The sequence below is a fragment of the Hevea brasiliensis genome, chromosome 3 (genome assembly GCF_030052815.1).
Source record: "Hevea brasiliensis isolate MT/VB/25A 57/8 chromosome 3, ASM3005281v1, whole genome shotgun sequence".
NCBI classification, from domain to species: Eukaryota; Viridiplantae; Streptophyta; class Magnoliopsida; order Malpighiales; family Euphorbiaceae; genus Hevea; species Hevea brasiliensis.
Window position 1 is genome coordinate 33,891,738 of NC_079495.1, and position 19,000 is coordinate 33,910,737.

General features: G+C 32.8%; 3 protein-coding genes across 4 annotated transcripts; 1 reads left to right on the forward strand and 2 right to left on the reverse strand.

The window, feature by feature from the left end:
- The first annotated feature begins 1,637 nt into the window (after positions 1 to 1,637).
- Positions 1,638 to 10,995, forward strand: LOC110653730 (uncharacterized). 2 transcript variants are annotated; one of them, XM_021809489.2, is made up of 7 exons: positions 1,638 to 1,899; positions 2,454 to 2,598; positions 6,907 to 7,743; positions 7,859 to 7,993; positions 10,169 to 10,260; positions 10,369 to 10,437; positions 10,590 to 10,995. In XM_021809489.2, exons 2-7 carry the CDS (start codon positions 2,466 to 2,468, stop codon positions 10,971 to 10,973), a joined length of 1,650 nt encoding a protein of 549 aa, XP_021665181.2. In that variant the 5' UTR covers positions 1,638 to 1,899; positions 2,454 to 2,465; the 3' UTR covers positions 10,974 to 10,995. The 2 variants fall into 2 exon arrangements, with proteins under 2 accessions (XP_021665181.2, XP_021665182.2); XM_021809490.2 differs by having other exon boundaries at positions 1,644 to 1,899; positions 10,627 to 10,995.
- Positions 10,996 to 16,685: 5,690 nt separating this feature from the next.
- Positions 16,686 to 17,150, reverse strand: LOC131178361 (uncharacterized). Its single transcript, XM_058143323.1, has one exon. It carries the CDS (start codon positions 17,148 to 17,150, stop codon positions 16,686 to 16,688), a length of 465 nt encoding a protein of 154 aa, XP_057999306.1.
- A 793-nt stretch (positions 17,151 to 17,943) lies between these two features.
- On the reverse strand, positions 17,944 to 18,810 carry LOC131178362 (uncharacterized mitochondrial protein AtMg00860-like). Its single transcript, XM_058143324.1, has 2 exons — positions 18,448 to 18,810; positions 17,944 to 18,291 (listed from the first exon to the last, which is right to left on the reverse strand). Exons 1-2 carry the CDS (start codon positions 18,808 to 18,810, stop codon positions 17,944 to 17,946), a joined length of 711 nt encoding a protein of 236 aa, XP_057999307.1.
- Positions 18,811 to 19,000: the final 190 nt, after the last annotated feature.

Genomic DNA, 19,000 nt, shown 5'->3' on the forward strand with positions numbered 1-19,000 from the left:
AGTTTATAACATATTTTGAGCTTATAAGTTAAAAATAATAAGCTAAAGGTGTGTTCAAAAATGTTTTGGATTATGGTTTTTCATTTTTTTAAGAATAAAAATTGAAACATATTCGATAATATTCATTTGGTTTACTTTTTTATTGGTTATTTAAAAGCGCTTTTAAAAACAAAATGGGTCAAGTTGAAAGCTGCAAATCATGATTTTCACTGTTATATTTGGATTAAAAAAAATGATAATGGAGGGTTATTATGTTCTGTACCAGTTCTTTATACAACCTATAAGTACAATGGTGGAAGAAGATTTATTTTTTTTTTCTCGCCTTTTATTTTTTTTAATTTCTGTTTTTTATGCTAATTAAAAAAAAAAGAATTTGAGAGCGTTGTGAAATCCCATTACTTGAAATTATTAGGAGTTGATGACGTTTGAATTTATTTAATCTCTATTTAATTAAAACTAACTTAAATTTTATTTAGACTAATTTATTTATCTGTATTAATTATAATTAAGGGATATATGTACATTAAAAGTATTAATCAATCATTTGTATTTATTATTTCTTAAAAAATAATTCACATACGCAAGTATACAAGTTTAAAAAAATAATTTTCAAAAAATAAATAATAACAATTTAAAAACAGTTTTTGATTTTCATAAAATAAAAAACATAAAACCAATAATGATACCAAACACACTTTTAGAGACTAACTTTTTCATATTGATGCTTATAAATTAATTTCATAAAATATTTTATTATTTTTTTATATTTAATTTTAAAATTTTATGACATTCCTTATTTAAGATTTTTTTTGGTAATTTAACAGTAAAAATACTTATAAACTATTTTTTACTAAACGTATCAATTATTTATCAATCACTTATAAATACTTTAATTAAATATGAAATTATTTAAAATTTTAAATATTTATAAAATTAAATTAACTTATAAACACTAATTGATTTTAAATTAATTTTTATAAATTAAGTTAAATATTTTTTTATCAAAATCCTATAAATTCAAGTATGGGCAGCGTAATTTGCTAGGATAAGGATAAAATTAGTTATTCTTGCCAAATGAAGAAGTAAAAGCAAAGCTAAGTGCATATGTATACAGACAAAAATGAGGAAGATTGATTCATAAATTCAAGATGGTGAGTTTTGTAATTTTTGTTTCTTTTAAGAAATTTGCTAACATGACTTTATGCTAAGAATCACTGTATAGATAAGTTTTTAGACCTCTAATTAATTGGATTCCTGCCCAAGGATAAAATTGCAAAAATTTAAAAGTTTAAAGTTTTTTTTGGTAATTAAACTAAAAATAAATATCGAGCTTCATTACAATTGTTTGGATTGAGATAAATGAATAAAAGAGAAAAGAAAATAAATATGGTTTATTATAATTACTTTATTTAGATAGTAATTAAAAGAAAAAAATAAAAAAATAAGAAAAATTATATTTTTTAATTTTTCTTTATAAACTTAAAATATTTTACTTTAATTTAGAGTGAAATAAAAAAAATTAAGAGAATAAAATATTATTTATATTAAAATTACTTACACACTTTTAATATTTTATAATACTCGAATAATAAAAAAATTAAATTTTTTTCTCTGATTCTTTCTCTTTCATTTCTCAACAATTCCCTTGCTCAAGGTCCTAACAAAGGGTTAAACAAATGATATAGCAACACGTCAAGCGTCAAGATTTCCCTGTACTCAAACATCCCTGATTACCACTCGGCTCCGTATTTTCGGTGGTCTCGTAAAGTGCCCAAAAGGTTCACCTAGCGAACACAGAAAACTTGGATAGAGCCGGAAATTAACTCAATACAAACCCTAATAGCAGTGTATGATCCAATCCTCTCTCGGCCATCGGATCCCCAAAAAGAACACTTACAGGTTCTTCTCTCCATCATTCTTTAATTTTTTTTAGCCTTTTTGTTTATGCATGAGATTCTTTTTGAGCCCTAGATTCCTTCCAAACCCCCCCCCCCCCCTCTTTCCTGTTTGGTTGCTGGGAAAATTCATTTCGAGCTTTATATTAATTCATCATCATCTTCTTCTTCTTTCTTTTTTCCCAATATATTTATTTGGTGCCGGAAGAAAATCTAAAATGGGTTTTTCTTGTTGTTCCAGTTACTTCTTCCACTTAAAGGTTTATAGTTTTCATTTGCTGTTAATTTTTTTATTGTGAAATAATTAATTAGTCTTAGTTAAGTCTAATTCGTTCTCTGAAATTTGTGAATTTAGGTGTTTTGGGGTCTTTTTAATGGAATTTATTCATGCTTACCATGAAACTACTACTTCAAATGGTTCGCTTGGTTTTCTGACAGCATTTAGGAGTAGAAATTAAAAATAATATTTTTCAATGGGAGGTTGTTGTTGTAATTTGCAGTCTGAGAGGGTTATAATGCTGTTCCAAACACTTTAAATAGAAACATTCGCTCTTTCAGGTGCTAGACTTAATGGATTCCAACATGCAATCTCCAACCCCAGACAATGTTGAGACAAAAGCGGCATTCCGTAAACCTTCAAATCATGTAGCCAATAGGAAGTACCGTCGCCGATCTCCTGCTGATGGATCATCTTCATCTGAAGGTTAGTTGGTTGGCTTTGGTTCCTATCTGTACAGTTTTTGCAGTGGTTCATGTTGTGCTTATTGCTTGGTTTAGCATATGGGATGATCCGATTTGCTGTGGATTGATGTTTGATTATTTAGGCTAACTAAGCTTCTAGTGTAATTAGTTGGAGTTGGCTATATAAATCAATTTTCATTTTTTAGTTGTATTTAGGGTTGAACTTTCCATTAGTTGTGATAATTTATTTATGTTTTTGTACAAATGAATGTGTGCTGCTAATTAAAGTGTTCTTCGGGATATGAATGATCACATTAAATAAAATTCAAAAATCATATGCCAAAAATGTGTCTAATGGAACTGGGCTAAGGAACTTGGTTCTCAGTGGTAATCCAATACATGCAGTCAATTCAGGTTTGGGATAATAGAACCCAATGTTTCCAATATGTTTTTACTGGAATTGGCCAATGGTTGGCATTGTAAAATCAAACGTGATGCACCAGGATAATGGATCATCAAGACTTGGTCTAAAGGAAAAGTGTTTTCGTGATTTAAATTTTCTAGATCAACATTTGAAAGTGGATTGGTTTTCTTGTTTTAAATTATCTAGATCAACATTTGAAAGTGGATCTTTAGATTTGGTGGGGCAAAGGAACACTAGGTCAAGGTCACAAAAACAAATCTATGTAATCGAAAGAAATTTTTTACACTATTACTGCATCTAGTATCCTACAAAAGTGTCTGATGAAGTCATGATGGCAAATATTACTTCTGGGTGTAACCCAACCATCCCACTGAAAAGGCTGTAATACATAAGAGTGTGCTGTCCCACTAGTGGAGAGATGAATGGGTTCATCTATCATATAGATTATCAAATTCACTTTTTCTATCAGTCATTAATTGCTGTTAGCTTAATAAGTGACTGTTAATTCCTTTTTCTAAGTCAGGAACATCAATGTAAGGCGTTGATTGATGCTGGTTGAGCATATATCCATTGACTGTTGGCATTGATAATTTTAAGTTTATCAACTCCAATTTGTTAGCAGGATGCTATCAAGCCATTTCATGTTTAAGAATGCTATGGGAGTCCAATATTTGGTTTCGAGTTAGATCCTTAATTCTTATTTTGGGATACTCAAGTTTCTTGGTTGTTTGAAGGAAAATCACATTTTTATAGTGCATTTGATAAGGAGGGGATTATTGATTATGGAGTTGTGTGCTTGTTATGGGCTCAATGTCTATGTCATGCTGCTGATGATATCTGTTTGATTGACATGTATTTGTGTGAGGTAGATGGTATGTATATTAGTTGATAATTGGAAAATTGGGTTTGGCATTATGGTTAGCAAGGGTTTTATTTATTTATTTTTTATTTTTTTGGCATTTAAACCAACTAACCCGAACCAATGTCATTGTGTTGCTGCCTATTCTGTCATTTTTTTGGTTTGTAAATATGTTTAGCATTTTTTTGGGTCAGTGAGTGTCGTTTGAGTTCTTTACCCAGTAAATCGAGGAGTTCTATTCTGTTTGAAAGAACAAAACAATTTCATATTTACAAGGCTATTTTCTGTCTCAAATCCCAATTCCTTCTTCTAGTCAAGCATTCAAGATATCTCTCAAATCTCCATTTGAGATTGCATGCTGTGACCAAAAAGATCAAGATGGATTGTTCATTGTTGTGTAGCTGTAATAGATCTTTAGAAATAAAATATTCTCTACTAGTGGTCCAAGAAGTGGGTCTTCCTTAATTCTATTTTTTGAAAAGCAATGACAAAGTTACGGTGATGCTCTCAATGAATCCCAAGTTCAAAGCCCTTGATAAACAAGAAAATCATCTAGAAGAAAATTTTTTTAGGCCTTTCAATTTCAGTTGGTACAAGTCCATCTGGTAAATCAAAATAATTGGTCCATTTAGAACATGTTTGACATAGAACCAAGAACATTCAAAGAGAAAAAGGAACAAAATTTTCAAAACTCATATTAAATAATAAATTCTTGATAATAATCATAGTAAGCTCTTTCTAGGAAAATGCGTAGCTAAATTACATAAAGTATTTATAAACAAATGATTAATCATGCTACTACTAGGATTAGGAATCCCAAAATAAGAAAACACTAAACCAATTTAACTAGGAATACAAAACCAACACTAACTATGAAATTCCAAAAAAAATTGTCAAATGATTAGAATAATGCCTAATTAAAATTTCCTAAATAATGTCAACATAATCTTCTTAATTTTAAGATGAAAAATTAAATCAAAATAATTCCTAATTTTCTTTTCTTTTCACTGCATCATTCTCCAATGATTGGAGAAATCTTGACCTTGAGTTTTGTAGAGAATTGAATAAATGCCGACACTGTAGGAAAGAGAATATGCTACTGCCCTGCTTCTTCCAAAGTACTATGGAAAAGAGCATCTGCTCTTGCTTGTTGAATATGTCCTTTTTATCTATCATTCTTGCAATTTTTTTATCCTTGTCAGAAAACAACCTAACTTAACATGAATATTAAGTTGGCTGTAGTTTCTGCAGTGTTATCTTTTATCTTGAGTTTGCAATTGTATCTCTCTAGGAAAGCTTTACTGCTGTCTTTTAGTTGCAAACTGACTGCATTTTACTAGGAAAGTTGTTTCCTTGCAAATTGCAAATCATGTGAACTCGTGGCTATAAAATCATGCTATTGGATTCCGAGAAATCAACAAAATGTAATCAACTGAATTTGTTTGGTGAATGTAAAACAGCTACATGGACACGGTCAAGGGAGGGATTGAGAAATCTTGGTCTAGCTCGCTTTGATATCAAATTGATGTAGGACTAATAACATTAACACCTAAAGATAAAAGGAACAAAAATTCTCAAAACTTCTATTAAATTCTCAATTGTCAGTAATAGTCATGATAAGCTCAAAATAAGAAAATACTAAACCAATCTAACTGGCAATATAAAACCAACACTAACTAGGAATTTCTAAACAATAGAATTCTCAAATAATTAGAAAATGCTACTTCGTAAGTAAATTTCCTAAATAATAGAAAAATAAACATCTTAATTTTAATATGAAAAATAATATCAAAATAATCCATAAATTTAATTTTCCTTGATTGCATCAATCTGTTAGCAATTAAGCCAATTTTAACCAAAAATAACTTAAGAACCATTATGGGTGAAATTGACATAAACTGACCTGACACAAAATGCAATATTTACCAAACAAATTGGGTTGGGTAGCTGAAATTTGGGCCAGTTTGAACTGTCTATTAAACGAACTTAAATTGTGTCGATTTGAAACCTACACAGACAGTCCCAAACTGAAATGTTTTATGTCTAGCTAGCAAGTTGCAATATATATTGCTTAAAAAGTTTAGGGGGTTGGGTTTGTGCTACTTCTGCTGTTGTTTTGTGTATTTTACTGGAAGAAGATGCGTGGGTTTTCAAAGATCAGGGTTTGTCTTTGTAGTTATTGTGTCATAAAATTATTTTTTCAGTTTCATTTTAGAGGGATATCTTTGCGTCCAGAATTATTAGAGAACTTACTTTTGTTTTTTAACTTATCATTGTTCGTTACATTTAGGGAAGGATGCCTTTTCCTTTACATTGTTATCATGATGTTTTTGTTTGTCATTAAAAAATTTCTCTTTTACACCAAAAAAAAAAAAATCTCATTTACAAATTTTTCTTTTACCAAACAAATAATGATACTATTATTGACTGGAACTCATAAGCTCAAAAGCATAAAATAGATAGTATTTTGCTTCAGTTAGCAACTAGTAGCAGATCTTGTTAAGCTGACTGAACATAATCTACTAACTAATGTAGTAAATGAGTTATCTTGTTAAGTTGACTGAACATAATCTACTAACTAATGTAGTAATTTACTATGTATTTACAGGTATGAGTTATGATTTTGCCACATCTTATGCAGACCGTTATAGAATTTTTCACATGTATTGCTCTTTTATTATTATTATTATTATTATTATTATTATTATTATTATTATTATTATTATTATTATTATTATTATTTTATATCTTCCTCTGAAGACGACTTAAGTTGTTATTTTATCATATTCGGTTGATGGGGAGTAATGAACTATATAGCTCTCTTTGATATGGTGCATTGATTGTTTTGGAAGCATTGATCATGTTCTAACTGATGTTTTGTTAATTCATCTCTTAACCTGTAAGACAAAATTTCAAGTCTGATCAAGAATGCTGTTGGATACTGATGGTTTAATGGAACTATAAGGCCTTAACGCGGCTTGAAGGGGTTTCACATTTTTTCATTGCCTTTGTGGTACTTAATTATGGTTTTTTGGATGCATTAACAGGGAGTCCTAAGAGTGAACGTGGCACTAGTCCATTCTCTTCAAGGGGAGATCCTGCAAAAGCTTCTGAGCGTCAACATAGAAGGAAGGATGAGAGAGAATATAGGGATTCTGGTCGTAGTCAGTCTGGCAAAGATTCATATCGACATTCTGATCGATATTCCTCTAGGAATTCCCATGGTTATTCTAGGCACGATGAGTACAGCAGACATGAGAAGCGTGCAGATGATGAAGAGAGACATTACCAGGGATCATCCCATTCCGGTATGGAATCAAGGCGTGCTGGTCACTCTGATCATACAAGAGAAGAAAGTGAACGTGGTAGGTCAAGAGACTATGTGCGAAATGTAGACAAATACTCCCGTGATAGATATGATGGTTCAGGGCATAGAAGTAAGGATAAAGAGAGAGACTCATTTTCCCTAGACCGTCAGAAATTTAGGGATAAGGATTCATCTCCTGACAGAGCTGGCTCTGGTAGGAAACATACACTCACAACCTCTGAAGATAAGGATAGGGACCGGCACAGGCAGGACAGAGATGGTTGGGATGAGAAAAGGAATTATCATAGGAGTTCTGGAGACTACAAAAGTGATCGTCGAAATGATTCTGGAAGGGATCATGATGTGCATCGCTATAGAGATTCTTATAAGGATGACCAAAAGGATCTAAACGGTCAAAAGGAAAAGAAGAAACATGATGACTGGGATGCTAACAGGGACAAGGATAGATATGAGCAGAATGAAGATAAACCTGTTTTTGGGAGTGAAAAACAAGAGTCTATAGCTAAAAAGCCCAGGTTATTTAGCTCTGAAAGGGATGCTGATTACAATAAAGATGGTAATCATTTGGTTATTTCCTATGATTTATTGTATTTCATGATATTGTTTTCTTGGTTGTTTTACAAGGATTTGTTATTTAAATCTTTTAGTTACAAAGTCCTCTACAACTGCAGGTGATGAAAAGCAATCTTCAAAGCAAGTTGGGGTTGATGCTAAAGTCATCGGAGGAGAGGCACATGTGAATAACTCGGAGGGTGCCAATGACCTAAATGCAGCAAAGGTTGCTGCAATGAAAGCTGCTGAATTAGGTACCTGATGCCTTCATCTCCATTTGATATCTTATATCAGTGCAACTGCTCTAATGTTCTATTTTACATTTACTCTTTTGCACCATGATGTGAAATAAGGGAAGTAAGTGTTCTACATAACTTGACAAATTGGGATTTGAAACATCTGCTTTGGTTTATGTCCTTAAGAAGGTTTAGTAGTAGTCTTCTTATATTCTTGTATGATCCCAGGAAGTAGCTGTTATATTGTCTTCAATCTTATATTGGTCTAGGGTTATTTGTTTTTTCTCTGTGTTAACTAAAGGATGTTTACTGTGATATTGCTCTAGATGGCTAGAAATTGTTCTGTACAGGTGAAATATTTATTTTGTTGTTTCTCTGTTAGAAAAAATGAGCTATGAGCTTTGACAGTGTTATGTAACATACATTAACTACCTCAACTTTTAGGTGGCTGATTTTCATTTTTAGTGCTGGTACTCTATGTGACTTGGCTTGGCATCATATGGTGTAAAAAAATAAGACAAGTGTTAGAATTTAATTTTTTATGTGGTAAATGGAACTTGGATTAGTTGTTTACAAATTACTTGAGATTCCATTCTAAAAATCGGAGACTCAATTATGTGAATTAGAAACACAATCATTGAGTGGTTGCCATTAGTAGAGGATGTCAAATGTTCAAATTTGTTGTATTTTGGAATTTGTACATGTGGTGTGTTTGGGCATTGATTTATGAAAGGGGGACAGGTGGGTGGGCTCATTGTCAGTCTTAATTTGAATCTTAACAATTATTACTAGGTAGTTGATAATGAATTTGTGGTCTATGGATGTGTATGTAGTCATAATAATGCCACATAGGAAGGGGAAGATACTAATAGAAAGCTGAGAACCAAGTTTATCTTTGGCTAATCTTTGTTCTGAGTTAGTCTCTTCATAGTGATATAAGATTGACTGCAGGACCAATATAGAATGTTGCAATTGCACGTACTGAGGAATGCAGTGTAGTTAAAATTGTTATAAGCACTGAGGTGCAGCACAAAAGGATCCACCGCTTTTGCCCCCTTCATGTGAGGTCCATTTTGTTGGGCACACGCTTGTTGCACTTAAGCCTGTGCCTTGTTTGAAGTGAGAGTTTAGAATAGTGGTTGCTTTGTTGCAATTGGTTTCATCCATAAGGATATTGCAGTCTTCTTGTTTTTCATTTAGACTTCTACAGATTCCCAGTTGTTGTCTTTTGCTTTGGGACTCTGATATTTCGGATTTTCCACTTTCGCCTAATGAGATATGTAATCCTAATTCTGCAATAGTGATCCTCACAGACAGGATCTTTACACTATTTTATCATAGTCTTCAACAGATGAGCTTTTGGACTATCCTGTTTCTACTTGCCTGCTGTATCTTTTTTGTCTTATTATACATTAATTCTTTCTTTACAGAACTCAAATTCATTCCTGCATCATATACTTCTCAAAATGACTACAATTTGTCTTCTTTTTTTTTTTCAATTTTTTCCAATATTCTATTATCATTTTTTTTATTATTCTTTTCTGCCTTCGAATTTGATTACGGGTTTTCCTCCCATCTTTATATATGTTTACTATTTTATCTATTGTCTTTCTTTACCTAAATTTAATTACTCATTATTTATCATTTATTAATATTTTTTTTGAAATATCATTTATTAATATTAGTTGTAGTAATTTTCTGTAATATTTTAATGAATTAATTTTAAAATTTTGTGTCTTGCTTCAATCAAGTGAGCTTCTTTTTGGGTGCTCTGCACTTCAAGCGATAAGAATACACATTGCCTTAAGTTTGCTTTTCACTTTTGACTGCCTTGGAAATGCAAAGATGCTAGGTGAAGATTTCCTTGGGGTAAGAGATGATGGAAATTCAACAATGTTTGTCTAAGGCATCCCCATTGTTGTATTTTCACCGTTGTGTAAATGAAGCTTTGTTCTTGAAGAGACTACGAGGATAGAATTTGAACATGCGAACCTTGTTTAGTTAGCCTCAAATCCTGTGGCATGCATTGTAGTCCAGACATGATATTCCTTCAAATCCTGTGGGAATAAATTGATAGTTGTATTTCAAATTGAAGCCCAAGGATACCATAGAAGTCATGCGAAATAAATTAATGATGATCTTGAGTGTCCTGGAAAGTTTTCTTAATTGCTAGTTCTTCTGTGCATAATTCAGTTAACAGGAACCTCGTTGGGGTGGGTTTTATGTCGACTGAACAGAAGAAGAAGCTGCTTTGGGGGAACAAAAAGAGCACAGCTTCAGAAGAGGTATTTCTGATCATCTCTTTATATTTTAGCCTGTAGATCCATTCTGCCACCAACATGGGCTGATTCTTCTAGATAAATGATGTTGAATTCCTTTTTCCTGTTTTACAGTCTGGACACCGGTGGGACACTGCACTGTTTGGTGATCGTGAAAGACAAGAAAAGTTCAACAAACTCATGGTAAATCTTGTTTCCTTTGCCTCAGTTCTTTCTGCTTTATCAGTAGTTCTGTTGTCGAATTACGTGAGAATGAAAAATCAAAGAGAAGCCATTATTGCATGATTATGCATGAACTGTTCTCTCAGTTAGTTCGCATACTAACACAGTTTTAGAGTCTGAGGTTGCCTTGGTACCTATGGCCAATTGTAGGGTGTAAAGGGCGATGTGAAGGTAGAGCAAACCGACAACGAAGATGGCAATGGTCGTCTCCAGGCAGAGAAGCAGAAGGAAGTCCAGATGGATTTAGAGAAGCAGTACACTGCTGGTCTTCGACGAAGAGATGGCCGCACTGTTGGATTGGGTCTTTGAGTGTCTCTGTAAGATCATTTTGCACTCTCACAACAATACTTTCTGACATTTTGTTGTTCTCTTTTGCGAGAATCATGACTCTCATGGCTTTGTGCTCTTGTAATGTTGGAGAGAACATGCAATTTATTTCTGGACGTATCATAGTTCTGCAAAATGGTTTGTTTGTGGTCTCTGAAGTGGTTCAATGAGCATGTAAAATACTTCCAATGAGTGATGCTGATTCTTGCCTTGACCATGAGTAGACCTGGCAATGTCAAATGGGTTTGGGTTTTTGGGTCATAAATGAGACACGATTAATATAAGGATTTAATTGGATAAGAGTCGCTTAATTTGATAAGTTATGTTCATTTTTTTAATCTGGTTAACAGGTTAAATTTTGTTTTGATCTATTTAAAATTTTATTAGTATGCTCTGTTTTATTTATAATTGAAAATATAATTTTACTTTTAGTGTCTTATAATTTGTACTTACTTACATAAGAAGTTGATGGCTTTGATCAAGTGTTTAGTTCTGTATTAGCAGGTCTAGGACATTGCTTCAAAGCCCAAGTAATCCTTCAAACGTTGTGAATGATTTTGAGACACAATTGCAAGAGTTATTATGATTAAGAGATAGAATGCAGTGATTATGGCAACCAGAGAAATCATTCAAAATGTTTCCTGGCAAGGAAGGTGATTGCCACATGCAACTTAAATGCCCCCTCTATACTTCCATTTAAATCAAAAAAACACAAGCACCCGCCCAAAAAAAAAGAGATTGAAAAAAAATTGCTTTTGCATGCAATTCATCCAAGAGCTATGAAGGAAAGCAAGATCAAAATTTCAAGAGGAAGAGTGTAAACTTACTTTTAGAAACAAAATTTGGAAATCAAAATCCCTTCGTCTCATAAGACTACTACTACTACTACTACTGGCACCTTGAGAAAGCTTTAAAATCCTATTCCCCTGTAAGACTTATAACTAACTTCAGTTTTAGTCAAACTTTCAATTTCAAGCAATTTATTTACCACCATTTTCTTTTGCTCGGTCACTCTTATTCTTATCTACTATTTCTTTCTCTATTGCATGTTGATCTACCCACATATTTGCAATGACGTCCAAGTGTGTATTCATTTGTTCAATAAACATGTTGAAATTAGCAGGCATGTTATCATCATGAGAACCTTTCAGTTTCTTTTCTTTAGAATTTTTTTGGTGCTTTGGCCTTTTGAAGGTAAAATGAGATGTAGGTTGACTTGTTGAATGATTTCCAGTTGTATCTTCAAACAAGTCATCTTTATCAAGGTCAACTGTAATTTCTTTTTCCATGTTCTCTATGGCATAATCAAAAGTCTCAACACCTTTTCCAATTGCCTTGTTCTTTCCCACTAACTCTCCAATCATATCAAAAAAAGGAAATGCTACATTTCATAATCCTTTGGCTTCATTATGGCTCTATTAACATGAAAAAAAAAATAAAAAAGTATATATGATTAAATTTCACATATACAATAATCAACTCAACTCAACTAAACTTTTATCCAAAAAATTTGAGATCGGCTACATGGATTCGCTTTCTTCACTCCAAATATTTTGGGTTAAATCCTCAGAAATGTGTAATGCTTCTAGGTCATGTTGTACTAGTCTCCTCCAAGTCAATTTAGGTCTATCCCTTTTTTTTTTCTATCCTCTAACCTAATGTGTTTTACTTGTCTAACTAGAGTCTTCGTATGTCTACGCTTCATATGACCAAACTACCTTAATCTCCCTTCTTTCAACTTATTCTCAATTGGCACCACTCCTACCTTGTCTCTAATACTCTCATTACAGACTTTATCTAGTCTAGTATGGCCACTCATCCATCTTAACATTCTCATTTCCGCAACTCTTATACCATATGTAGAAAAAAAAAAAAAAAAAAAAAAAAACTTGAACAAGTTTTTTCATAATGTACTATTCTTACCTTGCACCATTCATCATAAATATTCTTCTCGCGTTGTATCTTTGTTTCATCCCAACCAAATCTAGATTTGTTCAACATATTTGCTATTGCAATATATTTTGCTTTCAAGGTTTTTCACCTATAATCAATATGAGGACTAGCCTTCAAGCCACAATTAGGTAGTTTTGTATTAATCAGTTCTTCAACCCGAAATAGATAGCCATTCTTCCATCCATTTTTCTTCTTCCGTTATGGATTTGTAGCCACCTCCTGTAATGTTTCTACCAAGGCATTATCCTCTTCACTTGTCCATATTCTCTTGTTCTTACCTCTGCCACAACTTGGCTACTTTCAACAAAATCCATCCTATAAAAAATGATAAAATAAATATACATGCATATATGCACTTATGTTAGATAAATATTAGCAAAATGACAATAGGAAAATGACAATAGTTTTGATTGATACATTGAAAAGTTATCACAAGTCTAGAAAAATAACACACTATAATTACAATGATATACCAATCACAAATCTTTAAAATAACACACTAAAATAATCGAATAACAATAAAATAGTTCATCATAAATTCAATGTTTAACAGAACGAGCTCTAAAATTATTGAATATTTGTTGGGCTAAGGAATTTCTAAAATTTGTCCAATGATCAGATGTTTGAATTGTATTGATGAACTCAACTTCATCATTGATACTTCATTCCTCTTCATCTTCATCTTCAAGAATTTCTCTTCCATATCTGTTGGCATGAATCTTCTTATTAAATTATGTAATAAACAACATGCCATAACAATACGTCCTTGAGTTCGTATTGGATAGAATGAAGGACTCCTAAGGATTGACCATCGTCCTTTAAGTAAACCAAAACTTCTCTCTATGACATTTCTAGCTTTGGAGTGTTTCGTGTTGAAATACTTCTCTGTTATTTGTGGTTGCCTTTTACCGCTCCACTCATTAAGATGATAACTTGCCCTCTATAAGGGGTGAGAAATCCCTCGCAATTAGTGTAGCCGACATCAGCCAAGTAATAGCAACCTTAAAATGTATAAAATGATGTCAAATTATATAATATATAATTAAAAATTAAAATTTTTAAAGAAACTATATATTTTATTATTAATTATATATTACATAGTTTAAGGTACCTTTAAACCATTTGGCCTAGAAATAGCATCTCAAAGGACACAACCATCATGTGCTGAGCTCTCCCATCCAGGTAACACATAAATAAATTGCATGTCAGGTGAACAAACTCCTAAAACATTCATTGCAAGGTTGTCCATTCTTGTTCTATATTTTGGTATTTCATCAGATTTTATAGACACACTAATATATGTCCCATTTAATGTTCCTAAGCAATTCTACACAAAAAAAAAAAGGTTAAATTGAAAAAAAAAAATCATTAAGTTGATCGAGGACTTGTGATGATCATTCAATGACTTAAGACATATATATGTTCCTTGAAACATCTCCACCTATCATCCATGCAGTTATCTGTCATAGGTGTAGGCTTCTTCAGCAACTCAGAATGCAATTTCAAGACAGCTTTAAGACAAAGATTGAATTGTCTACTCACAGTGTAACACCCTAACCCTATCTGCAGCTAGAATAGTGTGTACATGCCCCCAAGATACACCTAAGAGTATATCTCAAGGGATTAACACTCTCTCTGATAAATCTTGATTTCCTTATTTCTAATTTTTCTTCATATTAGGGAAAACAACAGAAGATTTAAAAATTTCAAATTTATTTAAGTGATAAGAAAATCAAACTTATAAGTTTTTCATCTATTTAGGATTTCTCAAATAATGAAATTTAATTTCAAATTTGAAGATAAAAAATTTGACAAAGTTTCCTTTAAAATTACAAGTAATTATAAGTGATCTGTCAACATTTATCATATTAATCCAAGACACATATGAAACCTATGTGGTTTCTTTCACAACCCATCTCACAATAACCATAATGTATACAACATCTCATCAACAAAGATAAATTCTCATACTTAGAAATTTACAATATATACATATGAAAGTGTTTACAAAATACAAGACTTGTTCCAACATCCATGTAGTTTGTACAATTTGAATAGTTACATATTAAAGGATTACATTACATAACCAAAAATGCCTAATACAATATAATCTCCTAATGTGTACAAAACAATAAGGTGTCTTCTCAAATCTTGAGCAAAACGTCCTCTTTTGCTTTCACTTCTGTGTTGGCTCTTTATCCTTACTTTTATTACTTACGGAAAGTTTAAACAACTCTCTACTAAGCAACTTGCTTAGTAGTGCTATAGCTTAATGATATTATGTCATACAACATGTATGCAAGCCAATCATGCATAATCTTATGAATAATGTTTCTAACAATTTTATTTCAAAAATATATGTGCAATTCTACGCGATTTAATAAGACATAACATAGCTTTTATTTATAAAAAATTTTTGCATGATCAAATTAAAAACATATAGAATCAAGGTGCATAGCATTTCATGAATAACCTTTATCACATACCCCTTTTCATTTATTTTCTTAGCCAAATTACAATGTCTAGACAATTTAAGTGACAAGTATCCTCATCATGGCATAAAGCCAAGTTATTGTGCATAATTTCAGCAATCAACTAATTAATTTCCTCACGTCACCTATTTCTAGACTTGTAATGGGCATATACATTATCAATATTACATGTAATTTATTCAATCAAGACATGCTTACCAATTTCCCCTTTTATTTATAACTCATTCACAATCAATATCATTAAAAACACACAATTACATTTTCCAGTCAATTCTGGTAAACAGGGCAGCAAGTTTAAAATTCTATCAAAAATCATAGAAATAGGGTGTTATTGCCATATTTTTCAAAATTTAACTTTCATGTGTCTATTTCAATCTCAAATTTGAATCATATCAAAATCAGGTCTACATCTCAAGTTATGAACAAAAATGTGCAACCTGCTCTAGACTTCATTAACATCCAGAGCAGTAACAGGAAACGTAAAAATATCACTATGTAGTCGGCAAAATCAGTTCTTGGCCATAACTACAGAGTTTCAAGGCATTCATTAAGTTTTCCAAAGGTTCAAGAATCACACTATTTCGAGTTTTGTAGTACAAAATATGAATTTTTAAAGTTGATTGTCTTGCTTTTAGAAACTATCAGGTCAGTTTTCTAGATTTAAACAATAAAAAGTTTTGCCTTCAAATACCAATTTAACAGAGGAATTAGGTTGGGCACGAAACTACAAAGTCTTAGAGCATTCATCAAAGTTTTCATAGACATAAAGATCACAGCAATCCAACTTTCTTAGCTCAAGTTATGAATTTTTAAAAGTGACTAATCCTGTAGCCTACTGGCAGATTCAAATCTCCACACACACACACACACAAGCTATTATTTCCATCAATTTGCATAGCTTTCTTATCCCTAATGAACTCCTTATTCAAATATGATCAAAACATGAGTTATAGCATTAACCTTAGTTGTGAACCAGTTGAAATGGGAGAAGAAAATAAGGATTCTTTTATTAGTTTTTAACCATTGGTTCTTCATCCTTTACCCTTAAGTCCAAGAGGTGTTTTCTATTATTTATAATCTTTTTCCAAAACTTTGTAATTTATTCAAGTTAGTCCTCCAATCTTTTGTTTGCCCCTTAACTTATTAATTAATTCAATTTAGTCCTCTTAACCTTTTATGGCCGAATTCCTAGGTATGTATAGAGGCAATTTCACACAAATAAATTTTGAAATTTATATGAATACCTTTTAAGGTAAATTGAAGATGTTACAACCCTCCCTCACTTAGGATATTTTGTCCTCGAAATAAAAACGTACCTCATTCTAGAAATAGATGAGGGTATTGTTTCTTTATGTTATCCTCGCGCTCCCAAGTGGCTTTTTACTCTGAATGGTGTCTCCATAACACCTTAACCAAGGGTATTTACTTGTTCTTCAACTATCTCACTTCATGGGCCAAAATCCTCATGGGTTCTTCATCATAGGTTAAATCCGGGTTCATCTCAATTTCTTCTACTGGTAAAATGTGTGAGGGATCCAATCTGTACCTCCTCAACATGTAGGCATGAAAAATATTATGGATTTTCTCCAACTCTAGAGTTAATGCTAGTCTATATGCTACTGGTCCCACCCTATCAATCAGCTCATAAGGTCCAATGAATCTGGGACTCAATTTGCCCTTGCGCCCAAATCTTACAATTTTCTTCCATGGAGAGACTTTCAAAAACACCTTATCTCCCACTTGGTACTTGATCTCTCGCCTCTTTAAGTCTGCATAGGACTTCTGTCTATCAGAGGCTGCCTTAAGTCTTTCTCTAATCAATCTCACCTTATCCTTAGTCTCTTGAACAAGTTCAGGGCCCAACATTTTCCTTTCACCAACCTCACCCCAACATAAAGGCATCCTGCATTTTCTACCATACAAAGTTCAATAGGGAGGCATGCCAATGCTAGTCTGATAGCTGTTGCTATAGGCAAACTCCACTAATGGTAGATATTTATCCCATCTACCTTCAAATTCCATCACACAAGCCCATAACATGTCTTACACAACTTGAATAACCCTCTCTGATTGTGGATGAAAAAGTTGTACTAAAGTTCAATCTAGTCCTGAGGGCCTTATGTAGGCTATCCCAGAATCTAAAAGTGAACCTTGGATCTCTATCAAATACAACGAACATAGGTACTCCATGTAATCTCACAATCTCTACAATATATAATTTTGCTAACCTTTCCAAAGAATAGTCGATCCTAACTGGTAGGAAATGTGCAAACTTCGTTAAATGATCTACTATGACCCATATAACATCATGATTCCTTTGAGTACGAGGTAGACCAGTGACAAAATCCAAAGTAATCTGCTTCCATTTCCATTCAAGCACTAACAGAGGTTGGAGTAACCCAGCTGGTACCTAATGCTCGGCATCGATCTGCCGACACACCAAACACTTAGAAATAAATTTTGCAATGTCCCTTTTCAACCCTTTCCACCAGTAGTTTTCCTTTAGATTTCGGTACATTTTAGTACTACCAAGATGCATAGAGAAAGTAGAGTTGTGGGCTTCTTTTAAAATTTTATCTTTCAATTCTAAAACATCAGGAACACATATTCTACCTTGATACTTAATTACTCCATCCTCCCTCAAAAAGTAGTCAGATTCTTCCCCATTCTACAAATTAAGCAAAATCTTCATTAACTAGTCATCTTTCTTCTGTGCCTCTACCACCTCATCAATTAAAAGTGGCTTCAGAGTCAACTGAGCTAGAATAGAGTCGTTGTTTTGTAACTCCAATCGTGCCTTAAGTGCTTTCAACTCAAGTAGCAAGGGTAATGAAAATGTCAACATCCCTGCCATGGACTTCTTACTCAAAGCATCTATAACCACATTAACCTTACCCAGTTGGTAATCTATGGTGCAGTCATAATCTTTAATAAGCTCTAACCATCTCCTCTGCCTCAAGTTAAGTTCTTTCTGTGTGCCCAGATACTTCAAGCTCTTATGATTTGTAAACATGTGACATTTCTCACCATAAAGGTAGTGCCTCTAAATTTTAAGTGCGAACACTATTGCTGCAAGCTCTAAGTCATGAGTGAGATAATTAAGCTCATGTGGCTTGAGTTGCCTAGAAGCATATACTATTACCCTGTCATCCTACATGAGTGTCTACCCAAGCCCATTGTGAAAAGCTTTATTGTATACTATATAATCCACTCCTTTCGTGGGCAATGCAAGAAAAGGAGCTTCAGTCAACAAAGCTTTTAACCTTTCAAAAATCTCATGACATTTATCATTCCACACAAATTTTGCATTCTTCCTAAGCAATTTAGTGAGGGGTGAAGCAATGATTGAAAACCCCTTCGCAAATCGCCTATAATATCCCGCTACTCCTAGAAAGCTTATGACCTCTGTTATATTCTTAGGTGGCTTCCACTCCAATATTGCTTTTATTTTGTTAGGATCCACTCTTATTTCTTCAACTAATACAATATGCCCAAGAAATGCCACTTGCTTAAGCCAAAATTCACATTTGGAGAATTTGGTATAAAGCTTTTTCTCCCTCATGGTTTGCAAAACAGTTCTCAAGTGTCAGTCATGCTCCTGCTCAGACTTAGAATATATAAGAATGTCATCAATAAACACCACCACAAATGAATCTAAGTAGGGTTGGAAAACCTTATTCATCAAGTCCATAAATGCAGCATGACAAGGAATTCATAGTGACCATATCGGGTCCTAAAAGCAGTTTTTGCTA